General features: G+C 34.1%; 1 protein-coding gene across 1 annotated transcript; it reads left to right on the top strand.

Annotated features, from left to right (window-relative positions):
- Positions 1 to 3,010: 3,010 nt before the first annotated feature.
- On the top strand, positions 3,011 to 10,079 carry LOC110652633 (primary amine oxidase-like). The gene is made up of 5 exons (XM_058136915.1): positions 3,011 to 3,818; positions 8,413 to 8,797; positions 8,874 to 8,987; positions 9,085 to 9,623; positions 9,717 to 10,079. The coding sequence occupies exons 1-5, from the start codon at positions 3,037 to 3,039 to the stop codon at positions 9,919 to 9,921; spliced, it is 2,025 nt and encodes a 674-aa protein (XP_057992898.1). The 5' UTR covers positions 3,011 to 3,036; the 3' UTR covers positions 9,922 to 10,079.
- The last annotated feature ends 4,399 nt before the right edge of the window (positions 10,080 to 14,478 follow it).

The raw sequence follows: 14,478 nt of genomic DNA, 5'->3' as shown, positions 1-14,478 counted from the left end.
GAAGCCTCTAGAAGTTGAATCATCTCCATAGCCCATCGGAGCCACCGTCGAAACCACCGCGTACGGTGGCCGGCCGCCGGTCTCCGGCCACATTTGCCGGATCTGATCATACCATCATGTTCCTCCCCTCTTCCTCAGTCCATATGTGGTCTCGGATCGTCGATCAAATGGTCGGATCGTCTTAGATCTGACGAAAAAGCTTGAAAAACCCAAAACTTCTCTCCTCCATATCTCACTCATCCGACCTCCATTTACTGCAAAATTGGTATCAAAAGAAAGCTCTCGGAACAAGCTTTCCAACGCCACCTGAATCACCTCGATCGGACGTCGGATGAAGCCAGAATCGCGTCGGAAAGCCGCTGCCCACTGTGCGCGCGTTTTCTCTCTCTTCTCCCTCTCTTGCCGCCGTTTCTGGTGGCTCTTGCCGTCGCCGGAGGGTCGCCGGCCGGGTGGGGAGTCGCTTGGGAGGTCACCGGCCGGTCACCGGAGAAAGAAAAAAGAAGAAAAGAGGGGAGGAGAGGAGGGAAGGGAAAATGGGGGGGGGGGGGGTCCTCCTCCCGTTTTTTGAATTTTTTTTTTGTTACAATTAAATTTTAAAAAATAATACTTTAAATAATAAATGTTAAAGTAGTATCGTAAATAATAAAGATAATGAAAAGAAAAACAAAAAAATTAAATAATAATTAGTATTTATAAAATAACATAAATAATTTTAAATATTGAATTTAACTATAAAATATCTTAATTTTTAAAAATCAAATTTTAAAAAATAATAATTTAAATCATGAATGTTAAAATAGTATTATAAATAATAATGATAATTCAAAAATAAATAAAAAAATAAATAATAATTAGTATAAAGAAAATATTTATGGAATGTACTTTTCAAGGAAAGTGTCACGTGTCATTTCCATGAGAATACATCTTTACTTTATATATATATATAGATTAGTAAAATTTTCACATCTATAAATTAAGATCTTAAATCTCTAATCAAATAAAATCAATGGTCATATTTTTATATAGAAAAACTAATAACAAACCATTATAAAAAGGAGGGAACACCATGAAAATAGTGAAAAAGTCAATGCTCAACCGAAAATCTAATGTGGCAGTCAAAGAGTCAGTGCTCAGTCTAAGAGTCAAACTAAGGAAGAAGAGCTCATAGGAACATCTACATTGAACAGATGAGATTAGGGCTAACTAGATTGAGCATAAAGAAGACATATATGGTGCAGACTAAGCATAAAAAGAAGACATATATGGTGCAGACTAAGCATAAAAAGAAGACATATATGGTGCAGACTGAGCACAAGATTACTCGGTCAAGTGTAGCCAAAAAATGAAATATAAAAGAGACAACTGGAGACGCTCACATAGCAAGCTGAGCAGCGACTATGCCAAGCATCCAAAATACCAATCAATAATAATACCGAATCTTTAAGATGGAATCTCACAGTATAGCTGAATATCCTAAATTCATATAGATAGTTATAATGGCTATTTAGTTTTTAGTCTATAAATATGATAAACAGCCATTAATCAAGTATGCTTACCCTGCTAAATTTGCTATTGAAGTTGTTATTACTCCATTTTTCACTTTCATAATAAATCTCTAACTTTAGCGTCGGAATGACTGATGAATATACCATCGATCTCACCGTTCTCTTATTTTTCAGGCTTACTTGGCACTTTAGCTGATTTTCAAAGACTCACGACAACATAATAATAAAATATAATAACTCACACTAAAAATTAAAGGAGTCAAATAAATGAATGAACAATCAATGAGAATCTAATCTTGAATCGAGAGAATTTTTATAAAGAAAAATTTAGAGAGAGACTTAGAGAACAAAAACTATTGAAATAAATTTATTTCAAGAAACATGAAAATATTTATTTATTTAATTTAATACCATAGCTGATCACATTGTTATAACCTATAAAATTGTTTAAATTAATACGAAGATCCTATTAAAATAATAAAGATCCTAAAATAATGAAAAACTGTCATATAATTGATAGAAATTTTTATCTATACTTAGTTTATTATGAATTTAAAATAGTAACATATGTAGAATACAATTTATATATGAATAAATCAAATTAATTTTTTTTATAATTGATATTATATAACAATAATTAGGAATGGGCTTTTAAATAATAAAGTCTAATAATTAATAACTTTTAATTACACATGCAATGTACGACAAGTTTATATCTTATTATTATTAAACCATTTTTTCAATTATTAATTACTATTTATAAATATTATATTTTTATAAATATGTAATTTCAAAATTAAATTTTATAATTGAAAATATTATCTACAAATCATATATTTATAATTAATTAAATTACAAGATTCCCACCTTAATTTATATTTTCTGACACTTGATCTAAACGCTTAAGGACAATTGAAAATTATGTGATCAAAAAGGACAATTGAAAATTGCGGGGAATCCCCACGTAGATCTAAAAGCTTAAGGACAATTAAAAGTGGGGTTTGCTCGTCTCTTGTTGTGACGAATGATTGTTTTTTTTTTTTTTTTTCTGATGCATATACATTACTTCGAATTGTTTAAGATTTAAAATTAGTAAAATATTCTCTTAAATCCATTTATTTATTTTTTAATTATAATTGAGGCATTATTAAAAATAAGTTTTAAAGTAAATAAAAAAATTATTATCTAAACAAAATGCATCCTAATTTTAAATATAAACATATAAAATTTATATATTTAATAAGTATATTTTAATATATATTTTATGTTATAATACAGTTTATCATAATTTAAAATATAAATAAATAAAATTTATATATTTAACAAATGTATTTTACCACACATTTTATGTTATGATAAATTGACTTTAAAAAAAATTCATATAAATAAATAATAAATAATTAAATATAAGCACTTCTGAAAAAATCATTTCAAAATTTAAAAGGAAAAAGAAATAAAAATTAGAAAGCAATTGTGCAAATGTAGCTGAGAGCCTCTATTTAAGGACAAAGAAAGTCGTAGATTTTGATCAATGGCCATGGCGTGGGCAACCAAATTATTCTTCATCTTTCTCTTGTCCATCTTCACTATCGATCCCATCTCAAGCCACAAGCAGCACCCACTAGACCCTCTAAGCCCAGAAGAACTAAACCTCACCCAAACCATTGTGAAGGACTCGTTCCCTTCCTCAAACAACACCACCTTAACCTTCCACTACGTCGGCTTAGATGAGCCTGACAAACCCTTTCTTCTTTCCTGGCTATCCAAACCCACCAATAAACCCCCGCCCCGACGAGCTCTAGCCATCACTCGGTTCAATAAACAAACCCATGAATTTATAATAGACTTAGCAAATCGCTCAATCATATCTAACCATGTTTATGCCGGATATGGCTACCCTACACTTGGTATAGATGAACAAACAGAAGCAATTCAGTTGCCATTAACGTATGACCCCTTTATTGGATCCATTAGAAAGAGAGGTCTTAACTTATCTGCCATTGTTTGTTCTTCATTTACAGTTGGGTGGTTTGGAAGAGTTAGGAACAGGAGGGTGGTGAAGTTACAGTGTTTTCATATGAATGACACTGTTAATTTGTACCTTCTTCCAATAGAAGGAATCCAAATAATTGTTGATCTTGAGGAAATGAAGATTGTTGAATATAATGACAGTTTTAAGGTTCCAGTTCCAAATTCTGAGGGAACCGACTATAGATTATCTAAGCAGAAGCCGCCTTTTGGTCCACGTATAAATCGAGCTGCCATCATGCAACCTGATGGACCTGGATTCCATATTGATGGCCATACCATCAGGTACATTAGTTCTTCTTCATACTCCTCCACTATTAGCTGCGTAATTCCTTCCAAATTACTTTCTGTTTGCAGTGAATATTAAAGTGTTCTTTTTACTTTCTTATCATTAACTATATTTCTCATTATGGCAACTAATTTGAAAAATATAAATAAATATAAAATTTTCATGTTTGATGAATTGTAATTATACTAGACAAGGTATCTTAAATTTTAATATAGCTATGATGTTGATTATGGCTGTTTCTGATTAAATTTTGTTTGACATTGATTTTTTTTTGAGAAAAATAAATTATTTTTTAACATCTTAAATGATTTAAAAAAATTTTCTCTCAAGCTCAACTACAAATGGAATTTAAATCCAAACATAATCACTTAAAATTGTCATATTGACATCCTAAATTTGTTTTTATTTTTCTAGTCTTTAATATAATATATATGTTTTCTTTTTTGCTAAATTATATTGCCTTTTGTTGTAAATTTTAAAAAGTAATATATGTTCAGTACAAATTGCAAGTATGTAGCATTATAGGATACCTTAATATATCATATATGTAGGAGGACTACCATCTACATATTGCCTACATTAAGAGGCAAACAAAAGTTTAATTTAGCATGTTTTTTATTTAAATTAATTTAAAAATTTAAATTTAAATTTAATTTAATTAAAAATTAAAATTTATAAGTTAAATTTATTTTTTATTTAAATAAAAAAATTAAAAAGAAAAAATTAAAATTAATTTTTTTTATTTTTAAATTAAATTTCTTGATTTAAAGAAAAAATAAGAAATTTAATTTCTTTATTTTTTTTTATATTTTTAAGCTCAATTGAGATTAAATTAAAAATTTTAAACTAATTTAAGTAAAAAATTAAAAATTAATTAAATTAAACTTACCCAATAAGAAATGAAATTTAGTTTTACGCTTAAAATTGATGCTATTATAATAGCCACAAATATAATATTTTAAAATTTTTAATTAATTTAAGACAAAGTACACTTAATATTCTATAGTTCAATTTGTTTATTATTGAGGGTCAGATTTTTTTTTTTTTTTTTTATATAAATTAGGACTTATAATTTTATTTTTATAAATTAGGACTTATAATTTTACACTAAAAATATCTAAGGCATAAAAAAAAATACTAATGTGACATTATTTTTAATTTTTTTTATTTGAGATGGCAGTGTTTAATGGCTCAGATCAATTGAATTTTTCTATTTTTAAAACTTTCAAAAGATCTGTTAAAAAAAGAATTATGGGGAATGCTGAATATAAAAACCAAAGTCAAAAGTGTTCTTTTTTTCCTTTAAAAAAACTACGTGCATGTTTAATGCTCCAAATTTAAGCTTCATTCTAATAATTTAAAAAGAAAAGGTTGCATTTAATTATTAATTTTTTTATGAGATTCAAACTCGAAAGAGGACTCTAATATTATTAAAATAAAATTTATTAATTTTAACTATGTGATGTTAAAAATTAGCTAGAGACAACAATCACGTGTGACACTCTAAATTTTTAAATATTTATTTTATATAAAAATTATAATATTTTACTGCATTAAATATTATGAAAATTTATTTGAAATTTTTAAAATTTGGTTTGATTTTTTTAAAATAATAAATTTCATCTATTTTTTTAAAAAATTAATTTAAAAACCACGTGAAAAATCTAAAAATATATTTGAAGTTCACAAATTTTTTGAGTTTTTTATAATTTTTTTGAAATTTTTGAGCCTCGTTTTGGATCCCAGAATAGAGTAAAAATTTAATTTTGAGTATCTTGAATCGAACCGATCAAATTGAACCAGATCAGATCGGACCGATTGAATCAAACCAGTCCATCTTTTCTTTCCTTCTTCCTCCTGCGCCCACCTGACCCCTCTCCCTTCTCTCTTCATTTTCTCTCTCCTCTCTCCTCCCCATCGCCGGCCACCACCACCCCTCCCTCCCCCACTCGCCTGCGAACCACCAGGGTACCTCTCCTATGCCGACCGCTACTTGGATTGCCAGAAAATCGAGCTTGAATCCCTCGCCACGCACAGCGCACAGTTTCATATTCCCAATGTGATTCTGACCGATTCGACCACTAATTTAATCGAGTACAGTCCCAATCATTTTCTACACTTCGAGAGCTTTCTGAAGACACCAGGAACATGAATTTTCGTTGAGTGGTTTGTCTGATTTAAGCCCCAGAAGTTTTAGCCCATTTCGACTTTTGGACTAAATTTCTCCCAAACCGGGAACCCCACGGAGATTCCGAGAGTAGCGGTGTGCTCCACTTGGTGAGAGCTTCGCGGTGATATAAATTTTAAAATTTTTCAACATCGAAAATCTGATGGGTCTCATAGATTTTGCAGTGTTTTTTCAAGTTTTAAATGAGCTTATTTAATTTCATAAAAATTATATTCTAACTCCTAGTAATGTGGGCTTCGCGTAAGTATCTTCATTTCACAAAAATTTTACCGACGCCAGTATCTGTATTTTCGGGCCGAATAGACGAGTTGTCGGAGCAACTTTAGAAATGGGTCAAAATTATAGTCCTTGCCAGCATTTTTAGATGCCCCGGACGTATTCCAAGTGCCAAAATCGGAAAAGGTAAACCCGAACTCTAAATTTCCTTATTTATATAGTATCAAGTTTAGAATAAAAATTCATAAAATATTCGTAGATGAATAGAAAATTATAATTCCTTTTGCAATAGCCTTATAGAATTGTTAAGGACCGCGGGGCAAAATTTTAGAATTTTTAGAGCTCATTTGAATGATTTTTGCAGAATGCCAGTTTTAGGGGCTATAACTGAATTTTCTGATTTTGTGAGTTTTGCCTGGTTTGGAGGGTTCATGAGGGGCAATATGATGTTGATGAGATGTGGATATGGAACTTGTGATTTTAGAAGTGTGATTTGAACCACTTTGTAGGTTGGGTAGGTCTTAGGTATAAGAGAAATTATGCCAAATTTCTGACATAAATTAGGGTATCTTTTGACTCTTTAAGTTCTTTTTTTGTATTATAGCTGACAAATTCATTAATATAATTATTTAGGTGAGCAGGGACAGCCATCTTCCTTCACTTAGCCTCCCCAGTAGTCTCCGGTGTATTGTGAGTAGATATTGATTTTATTTATAATTTTAATATTATTATACATACAAGGTATACTCATTCATTAACTTATAATTATATGTATATAGCTATTATAGGCACGCTTTGTGTTGCATTATCATTATTTGATGAAATTGATGTGGGTATCGCCTTAAGGTAATTTAGAACTGTGTGCCTGTGTCGACGTGCGTGAGGTGACGTAGTAGATATGGGTAGGACGAGCAAATCAGCTTGAGCTAGTCTTGCTTGGGGCCCAGTCCTTTTTGTGATAAGTCGGAGTGAGTACAGCTTTGAGTTGATCTCGCTGACCCTCGTATTTGGATTATTAAGAGAAAATCCGGCTCGAGTTGATTTCACTGGCAGATATTGGATTAAGAGAGCTGTATAGGGGATCAGATCACATATATATATTTGATTGATGTGACACATGGGTGTGTAAGTGCTTCAAATTGTTCTTTGTGTGAGTATTGTTTGAACTTGGTTGAATGTGTTGATATATATTGCATTTCATCCTTAGGGATGCATTAACCCTAGATAGTTATAGAAATTGTATTTAAAATCAATTTCATACTCTATAAGTCGAACGCTCACTCCTATTCACCTTATTTTTCCCAGGTTACAGGAGGTTCTCTTTCTTTATAATTGACTTGCTTCCTTCCTTGCAGGTTTACAAGCAGCAAAAATCAATATTTTATAGTTTTACAAGCAGCAAATATCAATATTTTAAAGTATTGATTAAAAATCTAGACTTCGCATGTGCTAGAAATATTATATTTAGTGTGGGACTGTAAAAGATTATTTGTTTTGAAATTATAAACCTATATATTTGCATGTGTGGTTGAATAAGATGAATATATATATACCTTGGATGAGAGAGCTGAGCTCCCATTTGATATAATTATTATGTTGAAGATTGTGAGGGTGAGCTGAGCTGAGCTTTTCAAATTGATATATTTTGTTATTACAGATCGAGTGAGCTAAAAACTCCTCGTTGGGTAGTTCAGTTTATTGCCAAACTGTGTTCAATTGATTTCTTGAAAATGGGTTCTAAATATAGACTTTATGGTTAGGCTAAAATCAATTAGGCTTACTATGGGTTTTGAGGGCCTTATACTGACCCAAGTCGTAACATAGATCCGGCCCATAATTTGGGTCGTGACACCATGTCTATCAAGTATATTACTCAATGAATTGCTAATGACTCCATGTGTCAACGTGCACAAAAATGAAAATAGGGGTGAGATTTCATATCAACTATGTACGTGGTGTGCTTTTCACTTAGCTTCTTGCATATTGCAGACCCGATCCTGCTCAATATAACAAAACACATAATTAAAATTGGCTGCACACTTGCTGTGTCTTACCTCTTCTTTCAAAGATAATATATTCTTCGAATTGTTATTATTATGGAACAAATATTATTTGATTTTCTCAAACTTAATGTATTTAATTTATATACTGACCTACTACAAATGTTCAATTTGAATGATCTCCAGATGGGTGAACTGGGTGTTCCATTTGTCATTTGATGCACGAGTTGGTCCAATGATATCTCTAGCATCCATTTATGATTCAGAAAAACACAAGTATCGCAGTGTATTGTACAGAGGACATATATCTGAGCTCTTTGTGCCGTACCAGGATCCAACGGAGGACTATTACTTCAAAACCTTTTTCGATTGTGGTGAATTCGGGTTCGGTCTATCTGCAGCTTCATTAGTGCCACTAGCAGATTGCCCCAATAATGCAGTATTCATGGATGGGTACTACGCTGGACAAAATGGCATACCAGTTAAAGTTTCAAATGTCTTTTGCATATTTGAAAGGCATGCAGGTGATATCATGTGGAGACACACTGAATTCGGCATTCCTGATGTATCGGTAAGCAAATTTACGATGAAAAGCCAAAGGATGTACATAAAGATTTAGTTTTATGTTTTCCCGTATTGTTTTGCAGATAACTGAGGCAAGGCCAGAGGTGAGCCTAGTTGTGAGGATGGTTGCCACAATCGGAAACTATGATCATATACTAGACTGGGAATTCAAGCCAAGTGGTTCTATCAACATTCAGGTATGGTAATTTAATAAATCCATAAATGGTTTATAACTAGTAGACGAGAACAAAAAATTTGTATATGTAATTTAATTTCAGAATTTATACTCAACAGGTTGGTTTGAGTGGAATTCTAGGAGTAAAGGCAGCAACATATACTCATTCAGATCAGATTAACGAGGATGTTTATGGGACACTGTTAGCAGATAATACCATTGGCTTGCATCATGATCATTTCTTGACCTACCGTCTTGATGTTGACATTGATGGTGTTGATAATTCATTCATTAAGCATAATTTGATAACAAAAACAGTGACAGATAATACCACAGCAAGGAAAAGTTACTGGACAGTTGTTAGTGAAACAGCTAAGACTGAATCCGAGGCAAAAATTCGTTTAGGCCTAAAGCCCGCTGAATTGGTGATTGTGAATCCGAACAAGAAAACTAAACCTGGAAATAGTTATGGTTATCGTCTGATACCGGGGCCGGAGGCACATTCACTTCTGTTAGAGGATGATTACCCACAAATACGAGGTGCTTTTACCAAATATAATGTGTGGGTTACTCCATATAACAAATCTGAAAAATGGGCAGGGGGACGCTATGTTGATCAAAGCCATGGCCAAGATACATTAGCTGTTTGGAGCCTCAGGTGCCTTATGTTGATTAAATATTATAATATATGGAAGAGATTATTTCATTAAAGATCTTACAATTCATATTTTTCTGTTGTTTGAATGTGCAGGAACAGGGAGATTGATAACAAGGACATAGTGTTATGGTATGTTATTGGAATCCACCATGTCCCTTGCCAAGAAGACTTTCCGGTGATGCCAACATTGAGCTCTGGATTTGAGCTTCGACCCACTAATTTCTTTGAACGCAGTGCTGTGTTGAAGGTGATACCTCCTAAGCCAGTAATTTGGCCTAACTACAGCGCCAGCCCTTAATCTGCGTCTGCTGTTGAATCCTGCTTGCAGAAAGAGCGAATGGAAATGTAACTTGTTCATGATTCAACTTTCAATAAAATTTCTAAGAAATAATTTAGCTAGGGTCATGAGTGTCCAAATATTAATATAATATCAAATCGAGTTTATTTTCTTGCCTACATTTAATAATTTATGTATAAATTCCATTTTAAATTTTATCATAAATAAATATATAAAATCTAACAACATTGTTCATATAGCTAGCATGATCCATCCTTCTTCCTCACAAATAGAACAAGAGCACCCCAGGGTGAAGTACTTGGCTGAATGACCATAAGCTCTTGCAGCTGGTCCTTCAGTTTCTTTAACTCTGCTGGTGCCATCCTGTAGGGTGGCATAGAGATGGGGTTTGTACTTGGCACAATATCTATGTAAAACTCTATTTCCCTCTTTGGTGGCAACCCTGGAAGCTCCTCAGGAAATACATTCATGAATTCTATGACAACAGGAACATCTTTCATATTTATAACTTCAACAGATGTGTCCCTAACTAGTGCCAAATAATCTTGACATTCACGCCTCAACATCTTCCTAGTACTAATTGCTGACACTAGATTTTATGAAGCCACGCTTCTTTCACCATTGAAACTAAACTCTTCTACTCTAGGTATATGAAAATACACATTTTTTTTCGACAATCTAGGGTGGCATAATGAGTTAACAGCCAATTCATTCTTAAGATCACATCAAAATCCATTACTAGCAAAGGAACCAAGTCTGCCGAAAGGATTTTTTCCTCTACTATCACTGGGCTACTAAAAAAAATCATATCTACATCTATATTGTCACTAAGTGGGGTAGCTATAGACAAAGGACACTCTAGAGCTATAGAATTCCAACCCAACCTCAGGGCAAAAACAGGGGAAACAAGCGAGTGCGTAGCACTCAGATCTATCAAAACATGTGCCTCAAAGGAACAGACTGGAAGAATACCCACCACAATTATATTTGAATTCAGAGCATCTTAGTGGGTCAAGGTGAAAACCCGAGCTTGAACCCTGCCTTAAGCTGCGAAACCCCTAAAGTTGACTCCTGCCTCTAGATTTATCGCCAAATCCACGTTCCCCCTATTCACAGCCCTGTTGGCCACTGTACTGACTGCCCGCTATGCTGGATGTACCAGGGCGCATCTGATGGGGCATATTACCAACAGAACCTTGTGACCCCATCACGTGCTAGCTGAACATGGGATATTTCCCTAACAAAGTGGCCCTGTTGGCCACATCTAAAGCATCCACTAGAGCTCATCAAGCAAAGCCCTGAATGTACTCTGCCACATTGTGTGCATGGCGCTAAGGAAGACCCCGAACCAGAACTAGAATTGCTGTAACCTGAACTCTGACCACTGCTAGAGCCATAACCTGGCCTGAGTCCTCTAAACCTATGTTTGAGACCCGTTTTTTAATTGCCCTTGACCTTTCCGCTATGGTGGCTTTGGCTGCCACATATGGTGCTCATCTATGGCATACTTGATGAGCCTTCAGCTCTATTTTTCTTTGCTCTGCTTCCTTCATATCCCATATAACTAATTTCAATCTATCGGGCCCTATTTACTACTACATCAAAGGGTTGATCTGATAACATAGCCAGGTTTGCATACTTCCTGTCCAGCCCCTTTAGAAACCTCTTCACTTTCATGCTCTCTGTAGCCACTGCTGTAGAGGCATACCTGCACAACTCTAGAAATCCAAAAGCATAATCATCTATAGATATACCATTCTGTTTTAAGGCCTCAAAGGCCTATTGCTTTTGATATCAGAAGCTTTCTGGTATAAATCAGTTTATGAACAGTTCCATAAACAGTGTCCAGGATAACCCCCTAATGCGGGAAAGCACATAATCTGTCATCCATTGTCTAGGCATGAGTCCCATTATGTGTTGCACACATTCTATTAATCTCCTGTCAGTTAACTGTAGCTTCACCCCTGCCTGTCTGCATGAGTCTAAAAATCAATAAGCATCATCTATAGTGTCATAAGTGCCTGACACCAATTTCTTGAAATTTATAATCTGTTTATACGGTTCTACTCTCTGTACTGAGGGCTGCTACTGTTGTGGAGGGTGGACTATATACTGCGCCATCATATTAATGGTCCTTTGTGGACTAGCTAAGATAGCTGCCATTGGGTCCATAGGACCTTGGGCCATAAAAGATTATTCCTACACTAGTGGCTATTTCTCCTCCACTTGAGCAGCTCTAAGTCTCCTGCCTCGTCTCCTTGGGGTAGGTGCCTCATCTTGTACTGACACCTTGTCTGGCATTTCCCATTTTGGTGTTGTGACAGCTCTTTTACTTCTATGCATTTTCCTGAAATTCAGCAGCATTAGCCCATAAAAATCCAAAACAGTATACTCGGCATCTTTATAGCACATTCTCACACATAGGTACATAAAGCAAAAACTAGATGCAAGGATGACAGTGCAAGGATGAACATGGATCCTATACTCTGCATGTAACCTACTAATAAGACTCTTCTTAAAGCCTTAGACATGTACTTTTCATGAATCTAGAACTAGGCTTTGATACCAACTTTGTCATGACCCAAATTATGGGCGGGACTAGTACAAGGACTTAGGTTAACATAAGGCCCCCAAAGCCCATAGTAAGCTTAACTATTCTCTAGCCCAACCTTAAAGCCTATATCCAAAGCCTATTTTCAAGAAATCAACCGGACAGAGTCCGGCCATAAACTGGACTACCTAACGGAGAGTTTTTAGCTCACTCGACTTGTGATCACAATATATATATATATATATAGGGAGCTCAGCTCATCCTCACAATCCTCAGTTAATCAATTTAATCAAATGGAAACTCAGCTCCCTCATCCAAAATAAACATCCATCCCACACATTCACACATGCATAATTAATAAGTTTAGAATTTCAAAATAAAAAATCTTTTACAATTCCCAAACTAAATAAAATACTCCTAGTACATGCAGAGTTCTAGATTTTGAAATAATAACATAAATTATAGATACTATAACTTTAGACCTGCGAGAAAGAAAACAAGTTAATCACAAGAAAAAAATCCTCATGTAACCTAGAAAAATGGGTGACTAAGAGTAAGAGTTTGACTCATAGAGTATAATATTATTTTAATTATAATTTCTATAACTATCTAGCACTAATGCATCCCTAAGGAATGAAATGCAACACAGATCAGCATGTTCAATCAAATTCAGACAATATTCGCACAAAGAATAGTTTGGAGCACTCACACACCCATATATCACATTAATATATATAATATGGGAGCTGATCCCCTATATAGCTCTCTTAATCAAATATCTGCCAGTGAGATTAACTCAAGTCGGACTTTCTCTTAATAATCCAAATGTACGGGTCAGCGAGATTAACTCAAAGCTGTATTTACTCTGATTTGTCACAAAAAGGACTGGGCCCCAAGCAAGACTAGCTCAAGCCGATTTGTCCATCCTACCTGTCGCAAGGTGTTTTGCGGTCGCCTGGATGAACACTCACCGAAGTGGGAAAGAGTGAGGAGTCGCCACTTTAATTTTGAGGGAAATTAAAGAAAACCATTTGTGAAAATAAATTAAAATGAAACCACTTCAAAAACAGAGATTCTAGGTTCGGGGTCCGTAAACGGGTGGGGAAGGTGTTAGGCACCCTACCTCGTCCCTCAATGAGGGTGAGCAGATTTAACTTTAAGCTCTTTATAAACTAAAATTAATAGTTAGGAGGTTCGAACGGAGATGTTAATCCTCTTGGTAAAAGGGAATATTTGATTTTTCACCAATTCGGATTACCCAGATACATAAATAAATGAGACAACCCTTGGTGAGTTATTGTTGCGTATCAGTTTTGTTTAAGGGGTTATTTTGCATATTTGTTAGAATTCGATTTGAGAATCGGATAAGAACTCTCCTCCGATCCCTTTTAAATATTTATTAAAATTTTTGGATCGAGAATCGAATAAGAATTCTCCTCTGATCTCTTTTAAATATTTATTAGAATTTGTGGATTGAGAATCTGATAAGAACACTCCTCCGATCTCTTTTAAATATTTATTAGAATTTTTGGATTGAGAATCGGATAAGAACTCTTCTCCGATCTCTTTTAAATATTTATTAGAATTTTTGGATGAGAATCGGATAAGAACTCTCCTTCGATCTTTTTTATTTGAATGGGAGTCGGATAAGGATTTTTCCGACCTCTTAAAATTTGATTACAGCTACACATCATAAAAGCTTAAGACTAGGGGTTCTGGCATCCAACGATGCCAGGGACCCGAATGAGGCTTCTTTTAACTCATTGGTACTTCATGACTAGATAGGGGACATCCGATTGAATTTTACTGACCTCCTATGTGATCGCCTTACCAATACTTTTCAGCAGGCAACATTTGCTCTATTTCATTTGCTATCCCGAAACTCAATTTTACTCCGACCTCCCCCACCTTTACCCAGTCATATTCTCGAGCTAGTATAGTGGTTCAACTTCATAACTCTCTGATTTATTATCCGAACATTTATTTAAAAAACTCTTATGTTAAGA

This window comes from Hevea brasiliensis, chromosome 15 (assembly GCF_030052815.1).
Source record: "Hevea brasiliensis isolate MT/VB/25A 57/8 chromosome 15, ASM3005281v1, whole genome shotgun sequence".
Lineage (NCBI taxonomy): Eukaryota > Viridiplantae > Streptophyta > Magnoliopsida > Malpighiales > Euphorbiaceae > Hevea > Hevea brasiliensis.
Note: the sequence above shows the minus strand (reverse complement) of the source record. Positions and strands in the feature narration are given on the sequence as shown.